At 37.2% G+C, this 17,560-nt stretch overlaps 1 protein-coding gene across 1 annotated transcript in view; it reads right to left on the bottom strand.

Annotated features, from left to right (window-relative positions):
* Positions 1-8,703: 8,703 nt before the first annotated feature.
* The window catches only part of Adgrl4 (adhesion G protein-coupled receptor L4), a 95,140-nt gene continuing 86,283 nt past the window's right edge, over positions 8,704-17,560 (bottom strand). The window contains exons 13-15 of the mRNA XM_052731264.1: positions 12,157-12,248; positions 10,226-10,394; positions 8,704-9,811 (exon numbers count right to left, since the gene is read on the bottom strand). Coding sequence (XP_052587224.1) covers positions 9,749-9,811; positions 10,226-10,394; positions 12,157-12,248 — 324 coding nt within the window. The 3' untranslated portion in view covers positions 8,704-9,748. The remainder of the gene's footprint in view (positions 9,812-10,225; positions 10,395-12,156; positions 12,249-17,560) is intronic.

Raw genomic sequence — 17,560 nt, 5'->3', positions numbered from 1 at the left:
AACTCCCCTGATCGATTAGTACATAAAGCTTCAATAGGGTCTGCAATCTCCTGTCTCTCTCAGAGGTTAGGTCAATGTTCTTATTAGCCTCTAGTTCCTTTGGCGATCAAATCAATATGACCTGGCCAAATTTTCAAACACAAACATGTTGTTTGACTGTTTCATGGCCAAAGACCCAATGCCATCAGATCTTCTAGTCAGAGAAGAAACACCTTCAACAAGTTGCTGGCAAAAGTTAGACTCTTACTTGAACCAGTTCAATTCTTCATTAAACATCATTTAATATAAGAAAAATATACAATTTTGAAATGTTAGGAAACTGAATTTAATTATGTATGGTATCTATGATATTTACTAGTGTTGAAAAAATGTATTTTGAGCCTTTTAAAGGGAATTAAATTTTCTACCTTTCCATCAGAAAGAAAACCATAAATTTTGTAGGGTAAGGAAGACCTCCACACCTACTCTATTATTTTGACAGAGGTATAATGAACATTAAGTACTAGATTTTGTTTATAAAGTAATTATTTGTGTTTTTTTTTATAGTGATTGGACTATCATAATGTGTAAAGATCTTTCATTGGTTCCCTCAATTTATAGTACATTTGGAATGTCATTTCTTGAAAACTACTTACCTGAAATCAGAGTATGTGGTTGACATATTGTGCACCATCATAAAGCTTTCTTGGGGATCAGGGAACAGGACAGCTACCAGACAGTGATGGCACACATGCCTTTAATCTTATCACTCAGGAGGCACTCTGGATCTCTGTGAGTTCAAGGCCACACTGAAAACAGAGCCAAGGGTGGTAGCACACAGCTTTAATCCCAGCACTTGAGATCTCATATCTTTCCTTGGGAAAGACACATGCCTTCAATCCCAGGAAGTGATGGCAGGAAGCAGAAAGGTATATAAGGCATGAGGACCAGGAACTAGGGGCTTTTAAGCAGTTCAGCTAAGGATCTTTTGGGTGAGGACTCAGAGGCTTTTAGTCTGAGGAAACAGGATCAGCTGAGGAGTTGGCAAGGTGAGGTTGGCTGTGGCTTGTTCCGTCTCTCTGATCTTTCAGAATTTACCCCAATATCTGGCTCTTTTTTTTATTAATAAGACCATTTAGCAATTCATCTTATATTGGGAAAAATTTCTTTTTGAATTAATTTCTCCCTTTAAGATATTTTAATTGACTCACCAAGTCTGTGGACTGTGTAGAACAATAGAAGTCCAAGGGAGTTTCAAAGCAGCTACCTAGTGTGGTAGCAGACCGAGATGGAAATCCAGAGAGAGCCCACCACCTATCAGGGGAGGAGAAGCCAAAGAGTCTCTGGCCCACATGGTTGGAGACTCCGGCCACAAGCAGCTTGGGTCTGTGCGATGCAGCTCAAGCCTGAGCCAGGGGCCTATAAGGCCATAAGTGGCTTTTTAGTGAATTCATGCCACAAACGTTAGGGCTCCAGATATAAGACACATTGCTAAATGGTCTTACTAATACAAAAAAAAAAAAAAAACCCAGAGCCAAATATTGGGGTAAATTCTGAAAGATCAGAGAGACAGAACAAGCCACAGCCAACCTCAAGAGTAGCTGTCTGTCTTCATTTCATCATGTTCACACCTGTAGTGTCACTTCATTTCATCATGTTCACACCTGTAGTGTCACTTCATTTCATCATGTTCACACCTGTAGTGTCACCACTTGCTATCAGCTGTTACGTTGAGATCCAACATTATGAGAAAGTGAGTTAGCCTAATTAGCCTAAACCAAATGGGTTAAGTTTTTGTAGTGGTTTATTTTCCCTTCAAAGTGAGAGACATAAGCTCCAGCCAAGGCTGTGTGATAAGAGGGGCAGTGCTGCCGTTCTGTGTTGTTTGGGAGGTTTCAGAGGGAAACATTTTGAACATGCAATTTCTCACTCTTCCTCTATTCTCTCCAGCTGGGTGCGTGGTATGATTACGTCTGACTCAGTAGTCTGTAATGCTCTCATCTCACTTGGAAGTGTTGCATACAAATTATCCATTAAAAGGACAGGCTGGAAGACATCACTGAATGCTGTTTTAAGATTCCAAAGATACCACTTCCATTTTATGTGGCTTCAGGGGAGGCATCCTTGTAAAGGACTTTTGTTTAAAACTCATTAGTATCCTCACTAATTCATAAAATCACTTTTCTGTAAATGCCTCCTCATCAGTTTTCTTTCCTGTTTTGTGCAAAGTAATAATGAGAGAGGGATCTAGGAGCTCTTTGATGTCGGGAGTAATGTATGTGTTTTTCAGATTACTGTTCTATCTAGCCTTAGTGTTTAACTTTTAGGTTACAACCTTGGACACACTAGTTATGAAACAAAAAGAGAATGACATAAATTAAGTTACAGTCTTATTTTTTGTCTCAATCAATATATTGAAATGTGAAATCCATTCCTACATGTATAAGCTTTTCTCATATTAAATGTTTGCATTCTGATTTCTCTTGTTTCTAGTCAGACAAGTGTTTTGAAATATTATTTTATAAGCAGCACCTGCTTCCCAGAGCAGTGTCAGAATGGTATGTGATTATATAATCTTGAAAATACTTGAATGTACTAATATTCAGTATAGAATATTAGTTAACTCAGAGTAGAATATATGTATATACTCATATATATAATTTGTGTATACATATGGGTAAATAGGTAAAGTCTTCATATTTTTACTAGTTTTAACCTTTATTATGGCACTGATGTTTTTCATTAGCTTAGCTTATGTCATAGAATCTAGTTATTCATCTTTATAAATGCCTAGATCTCATTTGTAAAGCAATACTTAAAAAATGATTCTTTCATTTTCTTATTCTTTTGTTTCTATGTGTATGTGTGTGTGGTATGCATGCATATGTGTACACATTTTTCCTGTGTATGTAGGCATACATGTGTGCAGTTGCTTGCACATGTGTGTGAGAATGGGTGTGGAGGCCTCAAGTTGTAGTCAGGAGTCTTCCTTGATTTCATTCTACCTTATTCAATGAGGCAAAGCCTCTCAGTCAAACCCGGAACTCACCGATAGAGGCTGTGTAGTATCAGTTGACCCAGAGCTCATTGATAGATACTGTAGGGATTCCTTATCTCTGCCTTCGGAGTTCAGGCATAACAGAGAAGCCTTCATGCACACTGGCATTATGTAGGTGCTAAGGATTTCCAGCTTTAGTCTGCTGAAGTGAGAGTTAGTTCTTTCAATGATACATCTAATCTTGAATGCTGCTGTGTTTTCTCCAATGTTTTAAGTGACCTACTTCTTAAAACAACACTATGCCATAAGTTCTATTGTCAATATTCCATAGACCACTGAGACACTGGACTGTGACTTGCTAACAGTTGCAGAAAGGAGACGTCAATGGGGCCGTTTGACCACAGTCCTAGCTGGATCCATAGCACCGAGATACCTTGAGGAAAGAGAAGTTCTAAGATGCGCAAGGCTATTGTTTATTTGCACCGTCCTTCAGCAAAATCTGTGAAACTGACCTGAGTGTGAAGATGGACTTGGGGAGCATTCAGTGGCTCTGCAGAGGAGTCTTCACTGGAAGAGCAAGCAGCAAGACTATTTTGAATAATTACTTCCCTTGGGTCACACAAGGTCTCTCTGAAAAGCCGTCTGCATTAGATTGAGTGAAAGATGTAGTTGTCATGATTGCCGAGTGGGTTGAAGTGACAGAATAAATGACCTCCTCAGCACAGTGCCTCTCTCTGGGAGCCAGGATGCACACAAAAACAGGGGAATTTTAGGGTAATTTGAGCAATATTTGCAGTAGTTGTAACACATGACTGTTTCCTCACAGCAGGCTGTGGTAGCAGGGAGTCTTTTACAGGGCTCTGTCTTATAGCCTAAAACCTCCAAAGCTTAACTGACTGCCAGGATAATTAACCCTCCTGCATCCCGAAGGTTCCTTTAGATCCACTTCCAATACAATGAGGAAAAGAAAGAAAATAATCATTTTCAGGTTGATCAGCCTGGCCCTTGGATGCTGATACATGGCAAATTGCAGCCCAATAGGAAACAAAACCATATTTCTCAAGGACAATATTGAAAGAAACCTATTATTTTTTCTCTTATTTTGAGTGCATGAAATTGTAATATACTTTATAGATTTTATTATTTGTAGTGCCTCTAGGTGGGTGGTTGAAACCAGAAGCATAGTATCCTGGCACCGAAGAGATCTGTTGTAGTGAGCCCTCTCATTTTATATTAATCATAGCTCTGCCACAAACCTATCATGTATACTCTCTGAATAAATACTAAGCAAAAGATCCACACCTTCAGATTTCCCACTGATCTTAATCCTTACTCAAACCAACAACCCATGATGAATAACACCCATTTTTCCCTAAAATGAAAATGCCTGTGAGCTTTGCAGGTTTCAACTCATAACAGTTTTCACTAAATAATTGCAAAAACAAGTGATCTTTGCTTAGGAGAGAGGGTTATTAGGTTAGTCAGTTTTCTGCTACTATATCAAAATACTGGACATAGTTAATGATAAAAAGAAGAAAAGTTTATCTTGGTCCATTCTTTCAGACTTTGTGCTACATGACCCGCTGGCCCTGCTGTGTTGCACCTGTGGTGAGGATGGCATTACATCATGGTTATGAATACTTGGTGCATCGACCTGTTAACCAGGGAGCAAATTTAAAAGAAAAGGGGGGGAAACAGACTCCCACAATCTCCTTCAGTGGTGTCGCCAATGGACTAACTTCCTTCCATTTGGATGTACTGTCTGAAGGCTTTACTTCCTTCTGATAATTCAGACCCACCAAGGAAATAAATAACTGTTAGCTTAGCATTTTCAGCACCACTACTGAGCCATATGGTATAGGTAATATTATTTCTGAAAAATACTGGAGTCCTGCAAATGTATTATTGCACAATTCCAGACTGAATACCAGCTGTGGGGTTTATGGTTCAACCTTAATATGGAATATGATTCAGCCACTAAAAAGAATGAATGAGCTATTAGGTAATAAAAGCAAGCAGTATAGATAATTTTATATCAAGAGCTCGTATGAATGAGTTCAGTATGATGATGTGAATAGGATGGGAAATATGGCAGAATAAAACAGTCTGTTAAAATGAAGTGCTTGTCTGATGTGTGAGTGGGTGACAGACAGTGTGGGGAAAGACAAAGACAAAAGCAAATACTTCCTCTGAGGCTTATGCTGTGCACTGGTTCCAAGTTGAAAGAGTGTTGGAATCCTGTCGGGGAGAAAGGGATGTGATGCTTCTGCCAACGGAGACACAAGTTTACAGCTGTGGCTGGAAGGCAGGAAGCAATGAGTAGCCTGGGTCCAGCCTTTTTAGTCCACTGCCCAAGCACTCTGTCTCCTTCCACTTTACCCAAACAGGTAAGGGAAAGCTTGAGTGGGGAGGTAAAATTTTCTGGGCTTAGGGTCCAAACACAACAGTGACTTTCTGCATTGAGAACAGCAATAGGACACACCCAGGTTACTGCTGTGGGATGTTCTGTATGGCAAATGTGTTGCTAATTAGTCAATAAATAAAACACTGATTGGCCATTGGCTAGGCAGGAAGTGTAGGTGGGACAAGGAGGAGAATAAAGCTGGGAAGTGGAAGGCTGAGTCAGAGAGACACTGCCAGCCGCCATGATGAGAAACAACATGTAAAGATGCCGGTAAGCCATGAGCCATGTGGCAAGGTATAGATTAATGGAAATAGATTGATTTAAGCTGTAAGAACAGTTAGCAAGAAGCCTGCCACGGCCATACAGTTTGTAACCAATATAAGTCTCTGTGTTTATTTGGTCAGGTCTGAGCGGCTGTGGGACTGGCAGGTGAGAGAGATTTGTCTTGACTGTGGGCCAGGCAGGAAAACTTTAGCTACAGGTTACTGTGAAAATTAAACATGGTGGCAGAATCTAGCAAAAAATTGTCCATGTCCCTTTTAGTGACAAAGTGATTTTTCTATAAACACCATTATTAGATCCAGTCTCTAACTTCTGTCATCTAATACTTATGGGTTTTAGGCTTGAGCACTGATGGACTACTTCACAATGAATCTCAGAAGTGCTGTATTATTATGCACAGTGTGTACAGTCACACATCTGTAACTCGGAACCGGGAGGTGGAGGCAGACCATCATTTGAGATACATTGGGTTCAAATCCAGGCTTGGATGCAGGAGAGCCTGTCTTAAAAAAATAATTACAAACTAAAGTTGTAATGACTGTGGAAGCAAATAAGAACCAACTTGAGGCTTTGTCGAAGTTGGCCTTGAGTGACAGATGTACTTTGCTTGCTAGAAAGCATTCCAGGTTGAAGAAAACCCTCCCCAAAGGGGTGCTCTTTTTGGCCATTCTGAATTCATAATTCATGACTTCCTCAAAGGTTCCATGCTGGGGAAATTAGACAAGTTGAGGTAAGCTTCTGAGGACATAGGCCAGTGCTAGAGTGTTTGTCCAGTGTTCACAAAGCCCTGGGCTCAAAAAGTACATATAAAGGATCATAGTTTGTAAGGAGTTTAAGATGAGTTCAGGCAATTTTCAAATACAGTTATTGATTACTTTTAAGTGTTTTAATTGGCTGACATTGATTGACAAGGCTGCAGAAATAATGCTCTCATAAAGTTAGCATGTGAAGTTTGCTGGCCATGCTTCCTTGGGGGACAACAAAGTGTTTGCTTCCTGACTGCTGTATACTTTTTATACTGCATATAAACACATTTTTCCTAAACACGTTGTAACATTAAACAAAGATGTGTATAAGGGATATCATTTTTTTGTTATTTATAGTGGTTTCCACAGTCAGAGGATTTTCTGACACATCTTTGTTATCTTATTATTTGAGGCCAGGAGCAAATATTGTCTGACTCCTGAGATCCTCCAAGCCCCATGACCATTTGTTTATGGAGGGAAATGAGTGTATATGTCAGCCTTTATTGGTGTCTATGTGCTGTGGGATGGTCTTTCTGTATGCTGTGAATATGTGTTGCTCTCATTGGTTGATAAATGAAGCTGTTTGGCCAACAGCAAAGCAGAATAGGGTTAGGTGGTACATTCAAACTGAAGACGGAGATGAAGAAGGGTGGAGTCAGAGGAGATGCCAGCCCACCACTGAAGGAGCAACATGCCAACAGACTGGTAATACCATGGCCATGTGGCAATACATAGATTAATAGAAATGGGCTAATTTAAGATAAGTGAGCTAGCTAGCGATAAGTCTGAGCCATAGACCAAACAGCTTGTAATTAATATAAGCCTCTGTGTGTTTATTTCAGACCAAATGGCTATGAGACACAGGAAAACTTCTAAAACTATGTGCTATGTACTAGGGTTTAAGAGGTTGAGTTTAAACCAGGCAGCGGTGGCGCACACCTTTAATCCCAGCACTCAGGAGGCAGAGCCAGGTGGATCTCTGTGAGTTCAAGGCCAGCCTGGTTTACAGAGCAAGATCCAGGACAGGCACCAAAATTACAAAGAGAAACCCTGTCTCGAAAACTCCCCCCCACCCCCCAAAAAAGAGGTTGAGTTTGCTTTCCTAATGTGTGTCACTTTCTGTCATATGACAGAGGGAGAAGGGTACATGGATATGGAGAATGAAACACATTTTATCACTGGGCAAGTTCTGTTCACATCCCTGGAGTCCCAGCACAGCATAACCTTATGGCTGTATTGGTGGCCTGATTCTGATGACTGTCTACACTCTTTTGAAATTGCATGGGAAAATTTCTAAACCGACTTCCAGTATGTGTTATCTGACACAAGGGCCTGGAACAGCAGGATAGTGCAGTGTTCAGAACTGTTACCATATCAGTCACATGGCCAGGAGACAGTGGATAAGTAGTGAAGAGACAGCGAACCTGGACAATCATGAAAATGTTTTTACCCTTGATATGAATAGTAACTTGATCTGAAGATGTTAGTCTATAAATATTTTCAGTCTTCGTTCCCTATAGCTACCTCATAAATGGAATGCAGTGAAATAAAATAAAATAAATAAAAGATGACAAATTTAGTGGCTTCAATAATAGAATTTTATTGTCTTGCAGCTGTGGAAATAGGAGGTCCAAAATGGGTGACTGAGACTAAGATAACAGCATCTTCATGCTGACTTCCACAGGGGTAGCAGGATCCTTATCCAGCTGAGATGAGCTGAGCCAACTGCCAGCTTACTTCCCCCTTCTTCCCACCATCCTCCATAGTCCCAGGTTCTGAAGAGCAGTGCATGGATATTTGGGGATGGATATTCTGTCTGCCACATAGCTTTGATTGAACTATTAGGTTTTGATACCCCACTTCTACAGTACTATCTTGGAATGCCAATGGCAGTCTTGGGTCACAGATTTAATATGTAAGAAACTGGGAGATGAAATGAAAGTGTATTGTCTCACAGACTCTAGAAATGCAAAGTCTTTCTTAGCAGGTGAGTGGTCTTCTTGAGAGCACATCCCAACCAAACAATGGCAGGACTGCTTCACAAGCTGGCTTTTTATTTTCAGGAGAGGACATGTCAGGCCTCACCCAACAGCATAGATATTAAAATCATAGTGTCCCGTGAGTCACATCCTCAGGAAGGTATACAGAACAGTGACTTTCTGAAAAGAAAATCTGCTCTTCATTTGAATAAGAGACTAGACAGGAGCCACACATAGAAACAAATGGACTTTGATAGGTAGTAGCAAATGGTGAGCAAATAGATCCACTATGAATCTCCTACAGCACTCAGTGACTTCATTACAAATAATGCTTTAATGGTGCATTTTCCTGATCAGAAAAAAATTACAATTCACTTTATGAATACTTTAAATTTACAATGCCCTCTTAAAAACTGTCAATTAAAAGGAATGGTTGCAACATGAATTATACTAGTTGTAAGATTAAAAACAATGAAGTATTCAAGTATATTGCTCTAATATGAAAAGATAATTTTCACAACAGTAAAATATTGTAGACAAAATACTTCACACTCTATTTCTGCAGTACAGACATAAACAGTATTATAGCTTGACAAATTTGCGCTTTACTGACTATATATTTGAAGTCTCAATCTGAAGAACAAAAAAACATTTCACACTCAAATCTAATGTTAATGTAAGAGCATACATTCTGTATATTTCATTGTAGGGATTTTTCTTTGTTTTCTTTTAGAATAGTAAAAATGAACATGGATATAGCAAATTTAGGTCTGGGTCTTTTAAGTTCAGGCCAATTCCCAAACTGCTAGGTTGTATTTTTTTTCCATTATTTTATCTTGAAATTTTCTCATCAAGTTGAGAGAAAGCCAAGTTTATTGGGATGACAATTCCTCATCAGAGAGGCTCTCTTCCTCGCTTTGTAGTCTCCCCTCCAACTCTCTTATGTTCTCCTTTCTGCAACAGAACTCATTACTAAGGTGGTAGGGGACTCGTTTGAAAGGCAACATGAGTCACAAAGATATCAAGCCAGTGGTTTCCTTCAGGACATTCATATATTTCTTATGTTAGAAAGAAATCTTTCCTTGGGCACAGTGATATCACTCCAGAGAAACCAATTACTTTCCAAATATCTGCAGTACTATTTTTGACATATCTAACTATGTCATGTAGGAAAACACACTGTAGCTCTCTGGTCCATAATTTTATCTCACATTAAGTACATCCTTTTTACTGTGAATGGAAACATGAATTTGAAATTAATTACTAACAATGAAAGAATGGGTTGCCTTTTACACACGGGTTATCTGAAGTTTGAAGTTTTCATTTCATTGGAGCTATAATTATCAGGAATTCTCTTTGTTTACCTTAAACAGCCAAAACAACAGGGGACATTTTTGAACAATCTATAATATTCTTCTTGAATCTTGATGAAAGAGAAAAGAAAAAACACTACATTATTAAGACAGTCTCATAGCATTACTTTCAAATCACAATATTTGCTTTACTGAAGTCTTATTGCTGTTTGAATATAAGAATATACTCAAGTGAATATAAGCTATATAGCTTATATTATATTATATTATATTATATTATATTATAATTATATTATATATATTTAGTAACAAGGCTTTTTGCAAGGCATATTTGGATATGGACAGCTATATTCTGTTATTTTAAAGTAAAATTATTTTAGTCATTATTGTATATTTAAAATGGACTACAATTAGGCAATAAAAGGTAGAAATCAAAAATCTTCAAGGCTAAAAATTTTCTATCAGTTTGGTAATATGCTACACAAATATAATCTAGTTTTGACCAAAATTTTTAGAATCCTTACCTTTCTAGATAAAACACATAGGAACAAGAAAATGAACATCCCTTGGAAGGCATTGCTGACCGTGAAGAGGTAAGCTGTCACCACAGAAGCATGTACCACGTGCAGAACCCCAAAGATCCAGGTGGTACCCAGAAGGAAGAGGAGGGCAAGGGCGCCTCTGGCACAAGACCTGGAGTGTGTTTGAAGAGCATCCGTCAGAACCCCTGCAAGCCCATGGAATGCCCAGTTGCAACCCATATCCAACATATCCCCCAGTTTTTCTAAGGATTCCCAGAGTAAGTAGTTTATGACCAGAAAAGTCATAAATGACTTAGATGCTGACAGCTGGCTTGTGGTTTGATGTGATAGCCTTCAGGGTAAATATCTTCCTGTTCAACCTGGAATCTGCTTCAAAAACTAAGGTCTCATTATTAAAATGTACCATTTTTGAAGGAAATACTTAATTTTAAAATATTCTAAACTAGCATACTGCAGTATACAGGCTTTGATTTCATGTCTACTGTGACAGTGGTCCTGAAAGAGCATCCTGTGTGGACTCACATCAGCTGGCACTTATGTCTTCGAAAGTGGCTTCTGGTTTATTTTTAAGTTCAATAGTGATGAAAGAATAGAGTATAAATCTAGAATTTTGTCACTGTTGCTGCATTTGCAAGGTAGAAACCTCAAAACAAATTCATGTCAGAATATCAATGTCTTAAAATTTAAGGGAAATATGCATATGTATATTAAGCTATTGATATTTTCAACCAACTGTCAGTGACTTCAGGTAAAACAATATTAAATCTTTCTCACTGAGGACATGGCTTTGAAAATGAAGCTGCTAGGTGCCAGGTGGTGGTGGCTTTAATCCCAGCACTTGGGAGGTAGAGGCAGGTGGATCTCTTTGAGTTCGAGGCCAGCCTAGTCTACAGAGTGAATTCCAGGACAGCCAGAGTTACATATAGAGGTCTTGTTTTTAAAAACCTAAATAGACAAAAAAAAAAAAAAAACCTAAATAGACAAATAAATAAACGAATGAATAAATAAATAAAACAAAAGAAAAACAAACAGACAAAAACAAACAAACAAACAAAACAAAAAGAAGAAGAAATAAAATGCAGCAACTGACGTTTACTGGCTCACTCTCTGATTCAAATCAGCAGGGCCATTGATGCATTACTGCAGGTGTGCTAGCAACGCACCTCCGAAAATGCACCATTTTGAACTTTATTGAAGCAAGGACACACATGAAACTCGTACTATTGAGAACTGAAAGAAAATAATCGCTCAAACACTTGCTAAATCCCAACTATGAATCTTCCTGGAGGTCTCAGGATGGCAGGATGCAGGAGTGTTCCCAAGCAACACAAGCTGCAGCTGCTTCCTACACTCCTACTTCAGCTTCTCCTGAACAAAGCATTTCCAAGGTCTTAATAGATCAGTCTTAGAGAGGGAGGTAAAGGAAAAATCATAGCAACATATAAACTCTGAATCAGAAGAAAGATTTGCCAAGTTCTGAGAAATATCTTACAAAATATAGTCATTAAGATCTATTTTTAGCTTAAAACAATGATCATCTTTTCTCTTTCAAATGGGAGTACATTTTCGAAGATGGATTCACTTACCATTTAATCTCTGATATTTATAATTTTATTAAATACATTAAATGCTTTTCCCTAATATATATTATAAATAAGTGAAAAAACTAATTCTTTTGAAAACATAGTCTCCCAGATTATTTGTTGTGTAGGTGATTAAGGGGCTGAGAGTGTTGCAGGGTGATTGAACATTTGCCTACCACATGGGATACCCTGTGACTGAGTCTGTTATAACCCAGACCTACAAGAAAGAAAGAGAGTGAGAAGAAAGAAAGGAGAAAAGCAGGCAAGCAAGTAAGAAAGAAAAACGAGTTGCTAAAACTTTTAAGTAAACTTTAAGGACCACGTACGTACCTTATGTTCTCATAGCAACTAACTTCTGGTTTCAACCCCGCAGTGTGGCGAAAAACTTTGTATATGATAACTCCAAAAGCCAAGAGATTAACCTGGGGAGATGCAGTAATGTCAAAAGGAGATCACTTTCATAGCATGCTCTTATTTACCTAATTGTAATAAATAAGCAGTAAATTTTTCAGTAACAGATATCCCTAAGACTCATGTGGCACACACATTTGTGTGTATGTGTACATACACATGCAAGATGTAGGCAAATAAACTTCGTGGTTGATTTTGATAGTGTCAAGAAACTTCGTTAGTACACATTGTAAGCAGTGTAAGCGCCGTTTTGTTCATTGTTTCTTTGAAAAGAAGTTTGGGAAACAATTTCTACAACCATTTGGAAATTTATCTGGGAAGAATTCACAGGAAATTAGTAACTCAGCAAAACACCACATCCCTGACTCTAGAAAAGCCTTGAATGCACTTTGTTTAATACAGTTCATCTTGTCATCTTGTCCTGACATCATTTTAAGATTTATTTTCCTCATGTTTAATTTCAGAAGCTTTGAAAATACCAATAAATGAAAAATGTTGGTTGAAAAATTCTTATTCTTTTATTTATATATTGTACTTTCTAAGTACAGTATTCACTTTGTTATCTTACTGTCAAATGACTGTGAAAATACACTTTCTTCTTCTTTCCCTCTGGTTTTAAAAATATGGATTCATTTTATTTTATGTGCAGGAGTGTTTGCCTGCGTATATGGCATTGCATCACATGCATGTAGTACCCAGCGAGGCCAGAAGAGGGTATCCGATTCCCAAACTGTAGTTAACAATTAGGCCTTACCATGTAGGTGTTAGAAAATGAATCAGGATCCTCTGAAAGAGCAACAGGAGCTCTTAACCACTGAACCATCTCCCAGCCCTATTTTCCTGTGTTTTTGAAATCTTACAAGTGAGACATGCAATGTCCAAATGTTCAATGCAATCCATCCTAATACAAATATATGAATTACAAAATATTAAATGTTATATATGCAATTAACACATTAATATTTTATTGGATATATGTTAGTTTAAATGGATTTTTCAAAATACATTTTGGAGTGATAGTTCCAAATGCCATAATTTTAAATAGCTCTTATATTAATAATTTAGAAGCTTAGCATTATGGGAGGTTTTCCCCTATTGTAAGGTGATTTCTTTATCTATTGTTCATGATTCTGTAGATGGGGATCAGGACCTTGCACACACTGGAAGAGTGTTCTATCTCTGAGTGACATCTCTTATATCCTAAGGAGTTTTGTAGACTTTCTCTGAATTCAGTTGAGTAATTTCTATTAAAATAAGTATAAAGAAATGGGTCAGAGAATTTCATATTGCCATTTACCCATTGAAAGCTCTTTGAGATGAAATCTTAAAGGAATAAGGGTTCTACCCATTTTTTTCTGCTTCCAACTGTTCATTACTTCTAATTATATGATTAATTAATTCCAATTACAGCAATACTTCCATTAAAAGACCTTAGCAATTGCAGAGGCGAGATAAAGTATTTTTAAATTGATTTAGTTGACAGTTTCACCCTATTTGGATGTTCAAATAATGAACTGAAATGTCTATGTAATAATATTTAATAAATACGATTTAATAGTTATAAAATGAATATGTAACATTTTATACCTTTTAAAAACCATAGTTTTGCACGAAATTAGAAACCACCATGATTAATGCCATAAATACATGGATATATATTTTATGCAATAAAAATGTTTAAAAAATTGGTTGGTATAAATGATTTATGCCACAATTGCCTTGAAACTCTGTATTTAATGATATATTAATAGTGAACTATTGTTGTCCACAAAGAGCTATAAGATAAAGTAAGTAATTAAGAATTTATTCTAGATCTATAATTTTTACCTACATGAATAGATTGTTTAAAACATGTGGTGCTAGACACATGAGAGGTTAATTACTATACCATAAGCTCACATTTCTTCAAATGTAAAGAAAAAAGTTTAAGATATCTCTACCAAAAGGTATAGTAAACATAGAGAAGTTAATGAAAAGTGTCAAGAACACTTCAAATATTTTATTTTTATGTGTTGATAGCACAAATGTCTGGGTGCTAAATTTTTATTTATTTTAGGAATTTTCCCAAGGGTCTCAATCATCCAGTGTCAGACACCAGTGAGAGCTTGGTACATATAAATTCATTTAAATTTTTATTTGTTTTAGGAATTTTCCCAAGGGTCTGAATTATCCAGTGTCAGACACCAGTGAGATCTTAGCACATACAAATTCTTGAATAAAACTGACATGATCTTTTGTTGTTGTGGATTTTACTAAGAGAAGAGAAGGTAAGTAGGTAACCTGAAGATGCTCATCAACCCACTGTCAGGAGAGCAAAATGCCATAAGTTAGAATGAGGGGTTAGGCATCATCCTTTCTAGGTCTTCCAGAACTTCATCAATTATAGTTCACAAGAGAACCAAAGGAGGAGGAAGGAGAGAAAGATGCACCTTTGCACTACCAGCTCTCAGAAAGGACATGGAGACTTATTAATTGTAAGAGTTCTGCCTACAGCTTAGGCTTGTCCCACTAGCTCTTATAATTTAAATCAATCCATTTCTATTCATCTATGTGTCGCCACGTGACTCGTGGCTTTTACCTCTCCTCCTGCATGTCTTGTTCCCTCTTTGTCCAGCTAGTGACTCTGCCTTTCTTCTTCTCCAGACCTCTCTGTCCCCAGAAGTCCTGCCTAACCTCTTCCTGCCTAGCTATTGGCCATTCATCTCTTTATTAAACCAATCACAGTGACACATCTTCACACAGTGTACAAACATATTCCACAACAGGTGGCTGTTCTGTGAACACAGTGGTGTCATATGTGCTGTATGGGTGAATAGAAAGGGAAAATTTTTCTCCTCTTTTGTCATAGATTTATTTTGTTTTGAGTCAGGGTCACACTGTGTAGACCAAGCCAGCCTTGAACTCATGATCGTCATATCTCAGCTTTCAAGTACTGCATTGCAGATATGTTAAATGTAAAGATAAAATTGCAGTAAAGTTAAAATGATTTTTAAAAATTAATAATTCTAGTTAGAGTGTTAGTATTTTGAAATAACTTGAATTTTTCTGCAGTTATTCATGTTTACTATATCAACATTACATTGGATCATATGGTGCAGCAGCATAACCCCAGGGGCAAAGCCTACATTTATTTCTTAACATTACTTGTACAATTTTTGGCCCATTAATATATAAATATCTTTAAATGATTTTTTATTGATTAATAAGCAGTATATAAATAATCAATATTATCTAAAGGTGTTCAAAGACATATGACTTTATGTATATAGAGAAGGAAGTAAAGTTTAATCTCTGCAGTTTACATGGAAGGGGAAAAATATTTTATAAGTATACATTGTAAAACCGTGTAAAGGATCTGAGCTAAGGTAATAAAGAGTACCTTAAAACAACTTGATATAGAATTTAAAACTTCTGATAATGAGACTCTTTGTGATTAACCTACCTTGAGATTAGATGATAAGTAGACACTTGCATTTTGGGTTAAATAGTTGGCACTACATTATTAGCATTATGATTATGTGGTGATATCTATATGATTACTATGGGATTGAGAGCGTGAGTAATTTTTAAATACAAGAGAAGCATTCATGTTAATGTTAATTAATAAGTTCATTTTCTCATTAGCATCTACCTAAACTATTTGAAGGTTATGTAAGCTATGATTCTGATACAATCATAAAGGACGTAGCTTTTGTAATTTTGTCAGTTGTAATTCCTTTGTCATTTATACCTAAGTGTTAGTTTCACAAATGCACAAGGGCTCAGGACTTATAAATGGACTTTCACTGTTGAGTTTTTGCCTTAAAGTTTAGACTTCCATCCCAGAATCCAATATACCTATATAGAAATAAACAAGCAACAAGCCCTAGATGGCAAACCAAATAACTCCAGGGTTTATTGCTGTGTGTTGGAACACAGAAGAGAGTAAAGAAAGCCATGTGTTATCAGTGTCATGAACAATTAACACTGAAGAGAAAGTGTTAGTTTAAATTTAACATCATTTGCCCTTGTAAAGTGGTCTTTGTCTACACTGTGATCTATTTTTAACATCAGTATTTCAATGCTTGAAACATATATTTTATCTGATAGTCTATTTAAAAAACTCTTTAAGTGGTCTTTCTATCCTTCTAAATTTTTCTCTAAAAAGAAATTTAAATAGAGGAGCAGACAAGAGAGCAAGAGAGAACTCTGAAGGACTTGGACCATCAGATACCTTCAACCAAGGGCTTCAAATCCACAATTCAACATGCAGCATCTCAATCAGTCATTTTTCTTTTCTTAGTCTTTCCTCAATAATTGATGAAGCCATTTATATGCTGATGTTGGAGCTCACAGAAAAGAATGGGAAAATATCTTTTGCAGTACTTTTAGACTAACAGTTTAATTTTTCATTATATCAAATAAAATCAGGTTCATTTAAGACTGTGTCATGATTACAACTTACATGTCCTTTCAAATAGTTTTAATACCTTAAAAATAACTGGCACCAGACAAACATGCTTCTGTCTTGAATAAACACCAGGTTTCTATTTGACTCCTGAGTATCCATATAAAGCATTTATTCCTTTCCAAGCCATAGACCACTTTCTAAATAATGAATCAGTTCAGTTTGAGAACAAAGAGAGTATGCTCCATTAATTGTATATTAGCAAAATTAGAATCAAAGGGTTGTAATCTTGTCTTCTGTTCACTTTTATGTTTATTGTTTATTCCCAGTTGGAATACTCTCTGAAAATGCTTCAGTTAAATTGTAAATCATACACTGTATCGGAAAAACTGGGGTATGTGGTAAGCAGAATGTCTTTCCAAGATTTTTCATACTGTAGTACTAGTATCTGTGAGTATGGCACAGACACACACAGACACACACAGACACACAGACACACACACAAAATGATGCTTCAGGTAGAAGGAAGGTTGTAGACTCTTGGATAAAGAGATGGCATTGAATAATGCCATTAGCCCCAACCTAATCATGTGAGCCTTGATGACAGAATCGGTCTAGAGAAGAGAAAGCAAGAAAGAGGAAACCTCCGAAGAGAAATGGAGGTAGAGATGCCCACTTTGAAGACAAACTGGCTGCATGTGAGGGTCTCTATGAAGCCTCTACAAGCAGAGAGCGGCTGCTGTGGGATGGTCTGTATGTCAAGTGTGTTGCTGATTGGTCAATAAATAAATCACTGATTGGCCAGTGGCCAGGCAGGAAGTAAGGCGGGACTAACAGAGGAGAATAAAGCTGGGAAGTGGAAGGCTGAGAGAGAGACACTGCCAGCTGCCACAATGAAAAACAGCATGTGAAGATGCTGGTAAGCCACGAGCCATG

Source organism: Peromyscus californicus, unplaced genomic scaffold (genome assembly GCF_007827085.1).
Source record: "Peromyscus californicus insignis strain IS unplaced genomic scaffold, ASM782708v3 Scaffold_9__1_contigs__length_137607984, whole genome shotgun sequence".
Taxonomy (NCBI): Eukaryota; Metazoa; Chordata; class Mammalia; order Rodentia; family Cricetidae; genus Peromyscus; species Peromyscus californicus.
The sequence above is the reverse complement of the archived record's forward strand: the minus strand, read 5'-3'. Positions and strand labels throughout refer to the sequence as shown.